The sequence below is a fragment of the Coregonus clupeaformis genome, chromosome 12 (genome assembly GCF_020615455.1).
Source record: "Coregonus clupeaformis isolate EN_2021a chromosome 12, ASM2061545v1, whole genome shotgun sequence".
NCBI classification, from domain to species: domain Eukaryota; kingdom Metazoa; phylum Chordata; class Actinopteri; order Salmoniformes; family Salmonidae; genus Coregonus; species Coregonus clupeaformis.
The window spans coordinates 54,743,173-54,756,071 of NC_059203.1; the positions used below are offsets into that span (position 1 = coordinate 54,743,173).

The 12,899-nt window shown below is 45.9% G+C and overlaps 1 protein-coding gene across 1 annotated transcript; it reads left to right on the top strand.

Moving 5' to 3' along the window:
* Window positions 1-1,078: 1,078 nt before the first annotated feature.
* On the top strand, window positions 1,079-8,600 carry LOC121578540 (ATPase family AAA domain-containing protein 3-A-like). The gene is made up of 14 exons (XM_045224081.1): window positions 1,079-1,349; window positions 3,552-3,628; window positions 3,747-3,848; window positions 4,210-4,269; window positions 4,384-4,453; window positions 5,078-5,243; window positions 5,335-5,404; window positions 5,570-5,725; window positions 5,877-5,933; window positions 6,161-6,286; window positions 6,379-6,503; window positions 6,726-6,777; window positions 7,607-7,677; window positions 7,928-8,600. The coding sequence occupies exons 1-14, from the start codon at window positions 1,169-1,171 to the stop codon at window positions 8,097-8,099; spliced, it is 1,485 nt and encodes a 494-aa protein (XP_045080016.1). The 5' UTR covers window positions 1,079-1,168; the 3' UTR covers window positions 8,100-8,600.
* The last annotated feature ends 4,299 nt before the right edge of the window (window positions 8,601-12,899 follow it).

A 12,899-nucleotide genomic window follows, 5' to 3' on the forward strand; every position in this document is an offset into this window, starting at 1 on the left:
CGGTATTCATATCACTGACAAACTGAAATGGTCCACCCACACAGACAGTGTGGTGAAGAAGGCGCAAAAGTGTCTCTTCAACCTCAGGTGGCTGAAGAAATTTGGCCTGTCACCTAAAACCCTCACAAACTTTTACAGATGCACAATTGAGAGCATCCTGTCGGGCTGTATCACCGCCTGGTACAGCAACTTCACTGCCCACAACCGCAGGGCTCTCCAGAGGGTGGTGCGGTCTGCACAACGCATCACCGGGGGCAAACTACCTGCCCTCCAGGACACCTACAGCACCCGATGTCACAGGAAGGCCAAAAAGATAATCAAGGACAACTACCACCTGAGCCAATGCCTGTTCACCCCGCTATCATCCAGAAGGCGAGGTCAGTACAGGTGCATCAAAGCTGGGACAGAGAGACTGGAAAAACAGCTTCTATCTCAAGGCCATCAACTGTTAAACAGCCATCACTAGCACAGAGGCGCTGCTGCCTACATACAGACTTGAAAATCACTGGCCACTTTAATAAATGGAACACTAGTCACTTTAATAATGCCACTTTAATAATGTTTACATATCTTGCATTACTGGTCTCATATGTATATACTGTATTCTATACTATCTATTGCATCTTAGACTATGCAGCTCTGACAATGACATTGCTCATTTATATATTCTTATTCCATTCCTTTACTTAGATTTGTGTGTATTAGATATGTGTTGTGGAACTGTTAGATATTACTCGCTAGATATTACCGCACTGTCGGAACTAGAAGCACAAGCATTTCGCTACACTCGCAATAACATCTGCTAACCATGTGTATGTGACCAATACATTTGATTTGATTTGATTTGAAATGCGTTCTCTTGACAGAAGTACAAAAAACTCCGCATATGATGCAATTATCAAATTAATTGTGTCAAATGGCTTTCCAGTGTGGTTATTATAAGACTTAAGGCTACATGTTTGACCTCAACAAAGGACAACCAATGAGAGGAATATTTTTTTCCTCAACCAATCAGCACGAGTGTCTTTCAGGAAAAAAATTGGTCCTCTCTTGCGCTTGCGCAAAGACGGCAGCGTGACACACGTGTGGAGGAAGTGTAGGGACAGACCGCCAAGCCTGACCACCTCCACCTGCCTGGGTCAGCATCTTATTCTCTGTTTACCGTAACATGTCCTGGCTGTTCGGCCTGAATAAGGGGCAGCCCGAGGCGCCCCCGGAATTCCCGGTTCCACCGCCACCCCCTCCACCGGCTGGCGGCGGCGATGATAAACCCAAGGACAAATGGAGCAATTTTGATCCAACCGGGCTGGAGCGAGCGGCCCAGGCGGCAAAGGAGCTCGACAAGTCTCGTAAGTGTCTTGCATGATAACTAGATTTTATAGGACTGTATAACTAGTAGCTAGCTAGCATATTTGTAGTCATTCCAGAAAGAGCGATGCACCCGCAGCATGCTTTACAGCCTCAGCAGTGATGCTGATACAACACCGGCCGGTGTCCTGACATAGCATAATCTCATAGCTAGTTTCCACGGGTATCAAAGTTAACGTTATCTAGCTAGCTATTCTTCATGACAGCTATCAGTAGGACATAACACTGTAGTAAACGAGAATCACATGTATCACATTGAACGTTGTGCTGCACATTTTCATTCATGTTGGAAGTTGATCCATAGTGCCTTCAAGTTGAAAGGTGCAAATGTTATTCCTTCACACAGTTCAGTTTGCCAGATAGCTTTAGTTACTAGTTTTAGTATAACTTAATTAAACCAGGTTTAAAACCTTATATTTCATATTACATTATTTTTCAGAACATTAAATTAAATTCTAATTGGTTTGAATATAGCCTACTGTCATTAAATTAAATGTACAGTTGAAGTCAGAAGTTTACATACACCGTAGCCAAATACATTTAAACTCAGTCTTTCACAATTCCTGACATTTAATCCTAGTATAAATTCCCTGTCTTAGGTCAGTTAGGATCACCACTTTATTTTAAGAATGTGAAATGTCAGAATAATAGTAGAGAGTGATTTATTTCAGCTTTTATTTCTTTCATCACATTCCCAGTGGGTCAGAAGTTTACATACACTCAATTAGTATTTGGTAGCATTGCCTTTAAATTGTTAAACTTGGGTCAAACGTTTCGGGTAGCCTTCCACAAGCTTCCCACAATATATTGGGTGAATTTTGGCCCATTCCTCCTCACAGAGCTGGTGTAACTGAGTCAGGTTTGTAGGCCTCCTTGCTCGCACACGCTTTTTCATTTCTGCCCACAAATGTTCTATAGGATTGAGGTCAGGGCTTTGTGATGGCCACTCCAATACCTTGACTTTGTTGTCCTTAAGCCATTTTGCCACAACTTTGGAAGTATGCTTGGGGTCATTGTCCATTTGGAAGACCCATTTGTGACCAAGCTTTTACTTCCTGACTGATGTCTTGAGATGTTGCTTCAATATATCCACATAATTTTCCTTCCTCATGATGCCATCTATTTTTTGAAGTGCACCAGTCCCTCCTGCAGCAAAGCACCCCCACAGCATGATGCTGCCACCCCCGTGCTTCACGGTTGGGATGGTGTTCTTCGGCTTGCAAGCACCCCCTTTTTCCTCCAAACATAACGATGGTCATTATGGCCAAACAGTTCTATTTTTGTTTCATCAGACCAGAGGACATTTCTCCAAAAAGTACGATCTTTGTCCCCATGTGCAGTTGCAAACCGTAGTCTGGCTTTTTTTATGGCGGTTTTGGAGCAGTGGCTTCTTCCTTGCTGAGCGGCCTTTCAGGTTATGTCGATATAGGACTCGTTTTACTGTGGATATAGATACTTTTGTACCTGTTTCCTCCAGCATCTTCACAAGGTCCTTTGCTGTTGTTCTGGGATTGATTTGCACTTTTCGCACCAAAGTACGTTCATCTCTAGGAGACAGAACGCGTCTCCTTCCTGAGCGGTATGACGGCTGCGTGGTCCCATGGTGTTAATACTTGTGTACTATTGTTTGTACAGATGAACGTGGTACATTTAGGCTTTTGGAAATTGCTCCCAAGGATGAACCAGACTTGTGGAGGTCTACAATTTTTTTTCTGAGGTCTTGGCTGATTTCTTTTGATGATTTTCCCATGATGTCAAGCAAAGAGGCACTGAGTTTGAAGGTAGGCCTTGAAAGACATCCACAGGTACCCCTCCAATTGACTCAAATGATGTCAATTAGCCTATCATAAGCTTCTAAAGCCAATACATCATTTTCTGGAATTTTCCAAGCTGTTTAAAGGCACAGTCAACTTAGTGTATGTAAACTTATGACCCACTGGAATTGTGATACAGTTAATTATAAGTGAAATAATCTGTCTGTAAACAATTGTTGGGAAAATTTACTTGTCATGCACAAAGTAGATGTCCTAACCGACTTGCCAAAACTATAGTTTGTTAACAAGAAATTTGTGGAATGGTTGAAAAACAAGTTTTAATGACTCCAACCTAAGTGTATGTAAACTTCCGACTTCAACTGTATGTCTCTTGAAGATCAATGTCCCTTTCCCTTGACTTAATTTCAGGTCATGCCAAAGAGGCCCTGGATCTGGCTCGCATGCAGGAGCAGTCTGTTCAGATGGAACATCAGACCAAAATCAAGGTACAGTTGCACTAAACAAGGCACATGCAGAGTAATGTGTCGGACACCAAATACATGATACTATCAATCCAATATCTGATCATGCTATTTGTGTTTCCTCTGTGTTCGATGGTGGCAGGAGTACGAGGCAGCAGTGGAGCAACTGAAGGGGGATCAGCTGCGTATTCAAGGGGAGGAGAGGAGGAAAACTGTCGGCGAGGAAACCAAGCAGCATCAATCGGTGAGAGGAGAGCAGAGGAAGGGTTTAGTGGTACTGCATAGGGGGTGGTTGTGCAGTAGTATTCATTGTACTGTAGAGTATGAGGTCAATGATGGGCTCATAGCATGGATCATAATGCAGACGTATGGGTAAACCGTAGAAGCAAGCATTTGCCCTGTAGTAGTAAAGATATCTTTGAGTTTGTAGAGAGTAGAATTGTGTCGGTAAGTTTAGAGCTTGAAATAGTTTGCACAATTAGTGTTAATTCTGTTGAAACAGGCTGCAATGAGAGATTCGGAGGAACAAGGGGTTGCATATCTGTCCACCAGATGGCGACTAACATGTGTTACTATGGTTACCGTCTCCTTTTATCCCTTCACAGAGAGCACAGTTCCAAGACAGACTTGCCAGACAGAGGTATGAGGATCAACTCAAGCAACAGGTAAGACCAAATGCCATTAGCTGCAATATCTACTCAGTACCAATTAGGATAGAAAGAAGTAGAGTGAAAATGCTGTGTCCACCTGACTGTGTGGCCTATCCTCTGCGTCCTCAGCAAGCCCTGAATGAGGACAACCTTCGCAAACAGGAGGACTCTGTGCTTAAACAGGAGGCCATGAGGAAAGGTACTGACCCCGTATAATACTGTCACACAGCCTCCAGGAATATGGTTCTGCTTCTATTTTCACTGGTCATTATAGCCATATGGGGTCTGGCAATAACAAAATGTTTAAGGGATAATCAACGAGGGGCTATGCATTTTATGTAATAACGTGGCGCGTCGTGAAACTAACTTTCCACGGAGTTTCATTATTTTCCAGAGAACGCAGAGAGACCAGAGTATACTCCCTTTTATACATACCATGGCTATAACTTAACACAGAAATGTGTTCAACATCCGCTGAAGTAGCTAGCAAGTTTTCTAGATAGCTACAGTAGTTGCCTTGTAACCAAACACAGACTTGCTAGTTTAGCTAACCAAAACATCAGTCCTAGCTTAGTATTATGAAAATAAAATTAATCAGTGCCTATAATGTTAATGTTTTCAATTCGACTTTAGCTTTCCAAAGCAGCTCAAACACAGAACATGTAAGAATGAACTAGCCATTGAATTCTACCATGCTGATATACTGTGCGTTATAGGGAAATAATGCACGCTCTAGAATGCCCTTCAAGCCAATCAGAAACAAGTATTTAACAATGCTATGGTATATTGATGTTATATCCACTGATGTATCCTCTCCACATAGCAACAATCGAGCACGAGATGCAGCTGAGGCACAAGAATGAGCTGCTACGTGTAGAGGCGGAGTCTAAAGCACATGCACGTGTTGAACGGGAAAACGCAGACATCATCCGCGAGCAGATCCGCTTGAAGGCAGCAGAGCACAGACAGACTGTACTAGAGACTATACGGTGAGACAGACATAGTGTATTACACTACAGACCTTACAGAAAGATACTATATTGGAAACCTGACTGTCTTTGTATATTTCTGTGATTTCAGGACTGCAGGTGCTGTGTTTGGGGAAGGATTCCAGGCCTTTGTGTCAGACTGGGATAAAGTCACAGCTACGGTGAGACCTGCCTTCCACTCTACTTCCTTGTTTATGTTCATTAATATGTGAACTGCCAATGACTCCTAAATAAGTACCTGATATGTTAAAGGTTTATTTATATCTGATCTAAGCTGTTCTTGGAGCGTCTCTAAATGTAGTGTATTTGTTCCGTCACACCACCAGGTGGCAGGACTGACCCTGCTGGCTGTGGGTGTATATTCTGCCCGGAACGCCACAGCTGTGGCAGGGCGCTACATTGAGGCCCGGCTCGGGAAGCCCTCATTGGTCAGAGAGACGTCTCGCATCACTGTGGCGGAGGCGATCAAGCACCCCATCAAGGTAGAGAGGCCCTGCTGTGCATTTTATACGTCTTGTGTCTGATGCTTTTTGTGTTTTTTATTGCAATTAAATTAAGTTAGCTAAACACTCTTATTTTGAAGTATTATGAAGTGATGGTGAGGTGCATTTTCTTATTTTTCCTCTCTTATAGATGTCAAAGCGCCTGACAAGCAAACCTCAAGATGCCCTGGAGGGAGTAGTGCTCAGTGTGAGTACCGACACTCAGCACACACCTGAGCACCAGCGAGCCATACCTTATAGAGTCTCAACACAACTAAACCTGGGAGATATTATACCCAGCACATGTATTAAAGAGACATTCATAGAGAATGCTGTGTACACATCTTGTGTAGAGGGAATATTTGTTTTTGCAGGCCTGCTTTGAGCCAAAATGTTGATCTCCCTGATATGAATTATTCCGTCCACTCCTCACAGCCTAACTTAGAAGAGCGTGTACGTGACATTGCCATAGCAACTAGGAACACGCGGCAGAACAAGGGGCTCTACAGGAACATCCTCATGTATGGCCCCCCAGGTACTGGCAAGACCCTCTTCGCCAAGGTAGGCCCCTTACAGAATCACCTTGACTTTGACAAGTGGTGTTATCTTGGTATCTGTATATGTTGGTAACTGTCTCTCTGTGTTCTGAGTAGAAGCTGGCAGTGCACTCTGGGATGGACTATGCCATCATGACGGGTGGAGATGTGGCGCCCATGGGCCGTGAGGGTGTCACCGCCATGCACAAAGTCTTTGACTGGGCTAACACCAGTCGCCGCGGGTATGCTACCCTCACTTGCAGTACCATCATACTATTGATAGAACTTAATGAAAATGTAACCATGATGTAACCATATAACGTAAGTATCTACGTAACTTGACATAATATACATTTGAACTTGCATTAGACACATATGCAGACATGCACTTGAAACGATATACAGAGAACGATGTAAGACCAGTGCAGCTCTGCTAATGCCATCCTGTCTCCTGTCTGACACAGCCTGCTGCTGTTTGTTGATGAAGCTGATGCATTCCTTCGCAAGAGATCTACTGTAAGTGTGTTGTGTACAGACCTGGTATCAAATACATGTGTATTTGAGTATCTGGTATTTAAAATACATTTTTCTGTGTATTTGAGTATTTCCAAATACACAGGCCAAAACAATAACTTTTATTTGAGTTATTTGAATGGTTATTTGTATTTTAAAAAACGAATACTCTGCAAAATTGTATTTGAGAGTATTTTCAAATACTTATCTTAAATACTATTTTCAAATATCTGGGTTACGTCTCCCGAGTGGCGCAGTGGTCTAAGGCACTGCATCGCAGTGCTAGCTGTGCCACTAGAGATCCTGGTTCGAATCCAGGCTCTGTCGTAGCCGGCCGCGACCGGGAGACCCATGGTGCGGCGCGCAATTGGCCCAGCGTCGTCCAGGTTAGGGGAGGGAATGGCCGGCAGGGATGTAGCTCAGTTGATAGAGCATGGCGTTTGCAACGCCAGGGTTGTGGGTTCGATTCCCACAGGGGGTATGATTTTTTTTAATGTATGCACTAACTGTAAGTCGCTCTGGATAAGAGCGTCTGCTAAATGACTAAAAATGTAAATGTAAAAATGTTAAATACATGGGAGTGTATTTGAGTCGGTGTATTCGAGTATTTTCAAATACTTTCCAAGCGTATTTCCAAATACAGTAAAATTTTCAACTACTTGTCTTTTCAAATATAAAATATCAGAATACTTTCTTCGAATGTATGTGAAAGGAATTGAGAAATTTGAAATAGGATTTGAACCCAGGTCTGGTTGTGTAATTTCCTGTATTGAAATGATAGCAAAACCAAAACAATGATAAAATTCAAGGTTTGTGTCTTTTTTGTTTGCAGGAGAAGATCAGTGAAGAGCTCAGAGCAACTTTGAACGCATTCCTGTACCGCACTGGAGAGCAGAGCAACAAGTCAGTCCTCATTGACTCCCGCACTCTAAATTCACCATATATACGCCCAACACTCTAAATTCACCATATATACGCCCAACACTCTAAATTCACCATATATACGTCCAACACTCTAAATTCACCTGATCTACGCCCAACACTCTAAATTCACCTTATCTACGCCCAACACCCTAAATTCTGATGTACAAACTTCCTCAAATACCACAGCATTCTAACCCTAATAGCCCACTGGTGTGTCGTCTTCCTCCAGGTTCATGATGGTGCTGGCTAGTAACCAGCCGGAGCAGTTTGACTGGGCCATCAATGACCGCATTGATGAGATAGTCAACTTTGCCCTGCCGGGTCCTGATGAGAGAGAGAGGCTGGTGCGTCTGTACTTTGACAGATACGTGCTTGAGCCTGCCACAGGGGGGAGACAGTGAGTCATACAGCGTTACGCCCACATGGCACGGCAGCACAGGTTTAAATAGGGCACTCTCACAAGCACACACACACTGGGATGTATAATGGAACAAGTTATGATGCCAAGTAATTAGCTACTCCCAGATACACTTGGAGTAATCCACATTCCGTGACACACACACACCTACCCACGCACACGTGGACAGGCATTAACTCTTGAGTACCTGGGTAGAAGGAGGACCCTCTCTGTATTGTCCATGTAAATAAGCTCTGGCTGATGGCTGTGGAGTGTGTGAGGAGCAGGTCTTTAAGAGCAGGTGTCCCAGCAGTAAGTAGCAGCAGGAGCCCAGTCAGCCGTAGCCATGCTGAGTCACTAATTACAGTGGGGCTTTGAGGGCCTGGAGCCTGAGAGGTAGAGGCAGGGGCGACCTACACACAGGGCACTGGAAACTGGACCAGACTCAACAGTCCTGTGTAGCTCAGTTGGTAGAGCATGGCGTTTGCAACGCCAGGGTTGTGGGTTCGATTCCCACGGGGGGCCAGTATGAAAATGTATGCACTCACTAACTGTAAATCGCTCTGGATAAGAGCGTCTTCTAAATGACTAAAATGTAAAATGTAACAACAGCACACTCAGAAAACAGAGCCAGCTGGTGGAGGGAGCTGGGCCACTTAACCAGTGGCTCCCCAGATAAGAGTCAGACCAGACCTCATAACACAGACCTGTTTCCACTCTGCCAGACAGGATGTCATTCAGACCAGTATCTGTATCTAATCCCCCCTCTCTGTCTCTAATCCTCCTCTCTGTCTCTAATCCCCCTCTCTGTCTATCTTCATCTCTCTAATCCCCCCTCTCTCTCTCTAATCCCCCCCTCTGTCTCTAATCCCGCCCTCTGTCTCTAATCCCCCTCTCTCTCTAATCCCCCCCTCTGTCTCTAATCCCCCTCTCTGTCTATCTTCCTCTCTCTAATCCCCCTATCTGTCTCTAATCCCCCTCTCTGTCTCTAATCCCCCCTTTGTCTCTAATCCCCCCTTTGTCTCTAGTCCCCCTCGTCTCTAGTCCCCCTCTCTGTCTCTAATCCCCCTCTCTGTCTTTAATCCCCCCTCTCTCTCTCTAATCCCCCTCTCTGTCTATATTCCTCTCTCTAATCACCCCTCTCTCTCTAATCCCCCTCTCTGACACTAATCCCCCTCTCTGTCTCTAATCCCCCTCTCTGTCTATCTTCCTCTCTCTAATCCCCCTCTCTCTCTCTAATCCCCCTCTCTGTCGCTAATCCCCCTCTCTGTCTCTAATCCCCCTCTCTGTCTATCTTCCTCTCTCTAATCCCCCTCTCTCTCTAATCCCCCTCTCTGTCTCTAATCCCCCTCTCTGTCTATCTTCCTCTCTCTAATCCCCCCTCTCTCTCTAATCCCCCCTCTGTCTCTAATCCCCCTCTGTCTCTAATCCCCCCTCTGTCTCTAATCCCGCCCTCTGTCTCTAATCCCCCTCTCTAATCCCCCTCTCTGTCTATCTTCCTCTCTCTAATCCCCCTCTCTGTCTCTAATCCCCCTCTCTGTCTCTAATCCCACCTTTGTCTCTAATCCCCCCTTTGTCTCTAGTCCCCCTCTCCGTCTCTAATCCCCCCCTCTGTCTCTAATACCCCCCTCTGTCTCTAATCCCATCTGTCTCTAATCCCCATCTGTCTATCTTCCTCTCTCTCTATTCCCCCTCTCTTTCTCTAATCACTCTCTCTGTCTATCTTCCTCTCTCTAATCCCCCTCTCTGTCTCTATCCCCCTCTGTCTCTAACCCCCCCCCTCTGTCTCTAATCCCCCCCTCTGTCTCTAATCCCCCCCTCTGTCTCTAATTCCCCTCTCTGTCTATCTTCCTCTGTCTCTAATTCCCCTCTCTGTCTCTTAATTCCCCTCTCTGTCTCTAATCCCCCTGTCTCTCTCTAATCCCCCTCTCTGTCTATCTTCCTCTGTCTCTAATTCCCCTCTCTGTCTCTAATTCCCCTCTCTGTCTCTAATTCCCCTCTCTGTCTCTAATTCCCCTCTCTGTCTCTAATCCCCCTCTCTGTCTCTAATCACCCTCTCTGTCTCTAATCACCCTCTCTGTCTCTAATCCCTGTCTGTCTAATCCCCCTCTCTGTCTCTAATCCCCCTCTCTGTCTATCTTCCTCTCTCTAATCCCCCTCTCTGTCTCTAATCCCCCTCTCTGTCTCTAATGACCCTCTCTGTATATCTTCCTCTCTCTAATCCCCCATCTGTCTATAATCCCCCTCTCTGTCTCTAATCCCCCTCTCTGTCTATCTTCCTCTGTCTCTGATCCCCCATCTGTCTCTAATCCCCCTCTCTGTCTCTAATCCCGGTCTCTCTCTAATCCCCCTCTCTGTCTCTAATCCCCCTCTCTGTCTCTAATCCCCTACTCTGTCTCTAATCCCCCCCTCTGTCTCTAATCCCCCTCTCTGTCTCTAATCCCCCTCTCTGTCTATCTTCCTCTGTCTCTAATCCCCATCTGTCTCTAATCCCCCTCTGTCTATCTTCCTCTGTATCTAATCCCCCCCTCTGTCTTTAATCCCCCCTTTGTCTCTAATCCCCCTCGTCTCTAGTCCCCCTCTCTGTCTCAAATCCCCCTCTGTCTCTAATCCCCCCATATGTCTCTAATCCCCCCATATGTCTCTAATCCCCATATGTCTCTAATCCCCATCTGTCTCTAATCCCCCTCTGTCTATCTTCTCTCTCTAATCCCCCTCTCTGTCTCTATCCCCCTCTGTCTCTAATCCGCCTCTCTGTCTCTTTAACCCCCCTCTGTCTCTAATCCCCCTCTGTCTCTAATCCCCCTCTCTGTCTATCTTCCTCTGTCTCTAATCCCATATGTCTCTAATCCCCATCTGTCTCTAATCCCCCTCGTCTCTAATCCCCCTCTCTCTATCTTCCTCTGTCTCTAATCCCCCTCTCTGTCTCTTCCTCTCTCTAATCCCCCTCTCTGTCTCTAATCCCCCTCTCTGTCTCTAATCCCCCTCTCTGTCTCTAATCCCCCTCTCTGTCTCTAATCCCCCTCTCTGTCTGTAATCCCCCTCTCTGTCTATCTTCCTCTCTCTAAATCCTCTCTCTGTCTCTAATCCCCCTCTGTCTATCTTCCTCTCTCTAATCCCTCTCTCTGTCTCTAATCCCCCTCTCTGTCTCTAATCCCTCTGTCTCTAATCCCCCTCTCTGTGTATCTTCCTCTCTTTAATCCCCCTCTCTGTCTCTAATCCCCCCCTCTGTCTCTAATCCCCCTCTCTGCCTCTAATCCCCCTCTCTGTCTCTAATACCCCTCTCTGTCTATCTTCCTCTCTCTAATCCCCTCTCTGTCTCTAATCCCCCCTCTGTTTCTAATCACCCTCTCTGTCTCTATCGTCCCTCTGTCTCTAATCCCCCTCTCTGTGTCTAATCCCGCTCTCTGTCTCTAATCCCCTCTCTGTCTCTAATCCCCCTCTCTGTCTCTAATCCCCCTCTCTGTCTATCTTCTTCTCTCTAATCCCCCTCTCTGTTTCTAATCCCCCTCTCTGTCTATCTTCCTCTCTCTAATCCCCCTCTCTGTCTCTAGTCCCCCTCTCTGTCTCAAATCCCCCTCTGTCTCTAATCCCCCCATATGTCTCTAATCCCCCCATATGTCTCTAATCCCCATATGTCTCTAATCCCCATCTGTCTCTAATCCCCCTCTGTCTATCTTCCTCTCTCTAATCCCCCTCTCTGTCTCTATCCCCCTCTGTCTCTAATCCGCCTCTCTGTCTCTTTAACCCCCCTCTGTCTCTAATCCCCCCTCTGTCTCTAATCCCCCTCTCTGTCTATCTTCCTCTGTCTCTAATCCCATATGTCTCTAATCCCCATCTGTCTCTAATCCCCCTCGTCTCTAATCCCCCTCTGTCTATCTTCCTCTGTCTCTAATCCCCCTCTCTGTCTATATTCCTCTCTCTAATCCCCTCTCTGTCTCTAATCCCCTCTCTGTCTGTAATCCCCCTCTCTGTCTATCTTCCTCTCTCTAAATCCTCTCTCTGTCTCTAATCCCCCTCTGTCTATCTTCCTCTCTCTAATCCCTCTCTCTGTCTCTAATCCCCCTCTCTGTCTCTAATCCCCCTCTCTGTGTATCTTCCTCTCTTTAATCCCCCTCTCTGTCTCTAATCCCCTCCTCTGTCTCTAATCCCCCTCTCTGTCTCTAATCCCCCTCTCTGTCTATCTTCCTCTCTCTAATCCCTCTCTGTCTCTAATCCCCCCTCTGTTTCTAATCACCCTCTCTGTCTCTATCGTCCTCTGTCTCTAATTCCCCTCTCTGTGTCTAATCCCGCTCTCTCTCTAATCCCCCTCTCTGTCTCTAATCCCCCTCTCTGTCTCTAATCCCCCTCTCTGTCTATCTTCTTCTCTCTAATCCCCCTCTCTGTTTCTAATCCCCCTCTCTGTCTATCTTCCTCTCTCTAATCCCCCTCTCTGTTTCTAATCCCCCTCTCTGTCTACCTTCCTCTCTCTAATCCCCCTCTCTGTTTCTAATCCCCCTCTCTGTCTATCTTCCTCTCTCTAATCCCCCTCTCTGTCTCTAGTCCCCCTCTCTGTCTCAAATCCCCCTCTGTCTCTAATCCCCCCATATGTCTCTAATCCCCCCATATGTCTCTAATCCCCATATGTCTCTAATCCCCATCTGTCTCTAATCCCCCTCTGTCTATCTTCCTCTCTCTAATCCCCCTCTCTGTCTCTATCCCCTCTGTCTCTAATCCGCCTCTCTGTCTCTTTAACCCCCCTCTGTCTCTAATCCCCCCTCTGTCTCTAATCCCCTCTCTGTCTATCTTCCTCTGTCTCTAATCC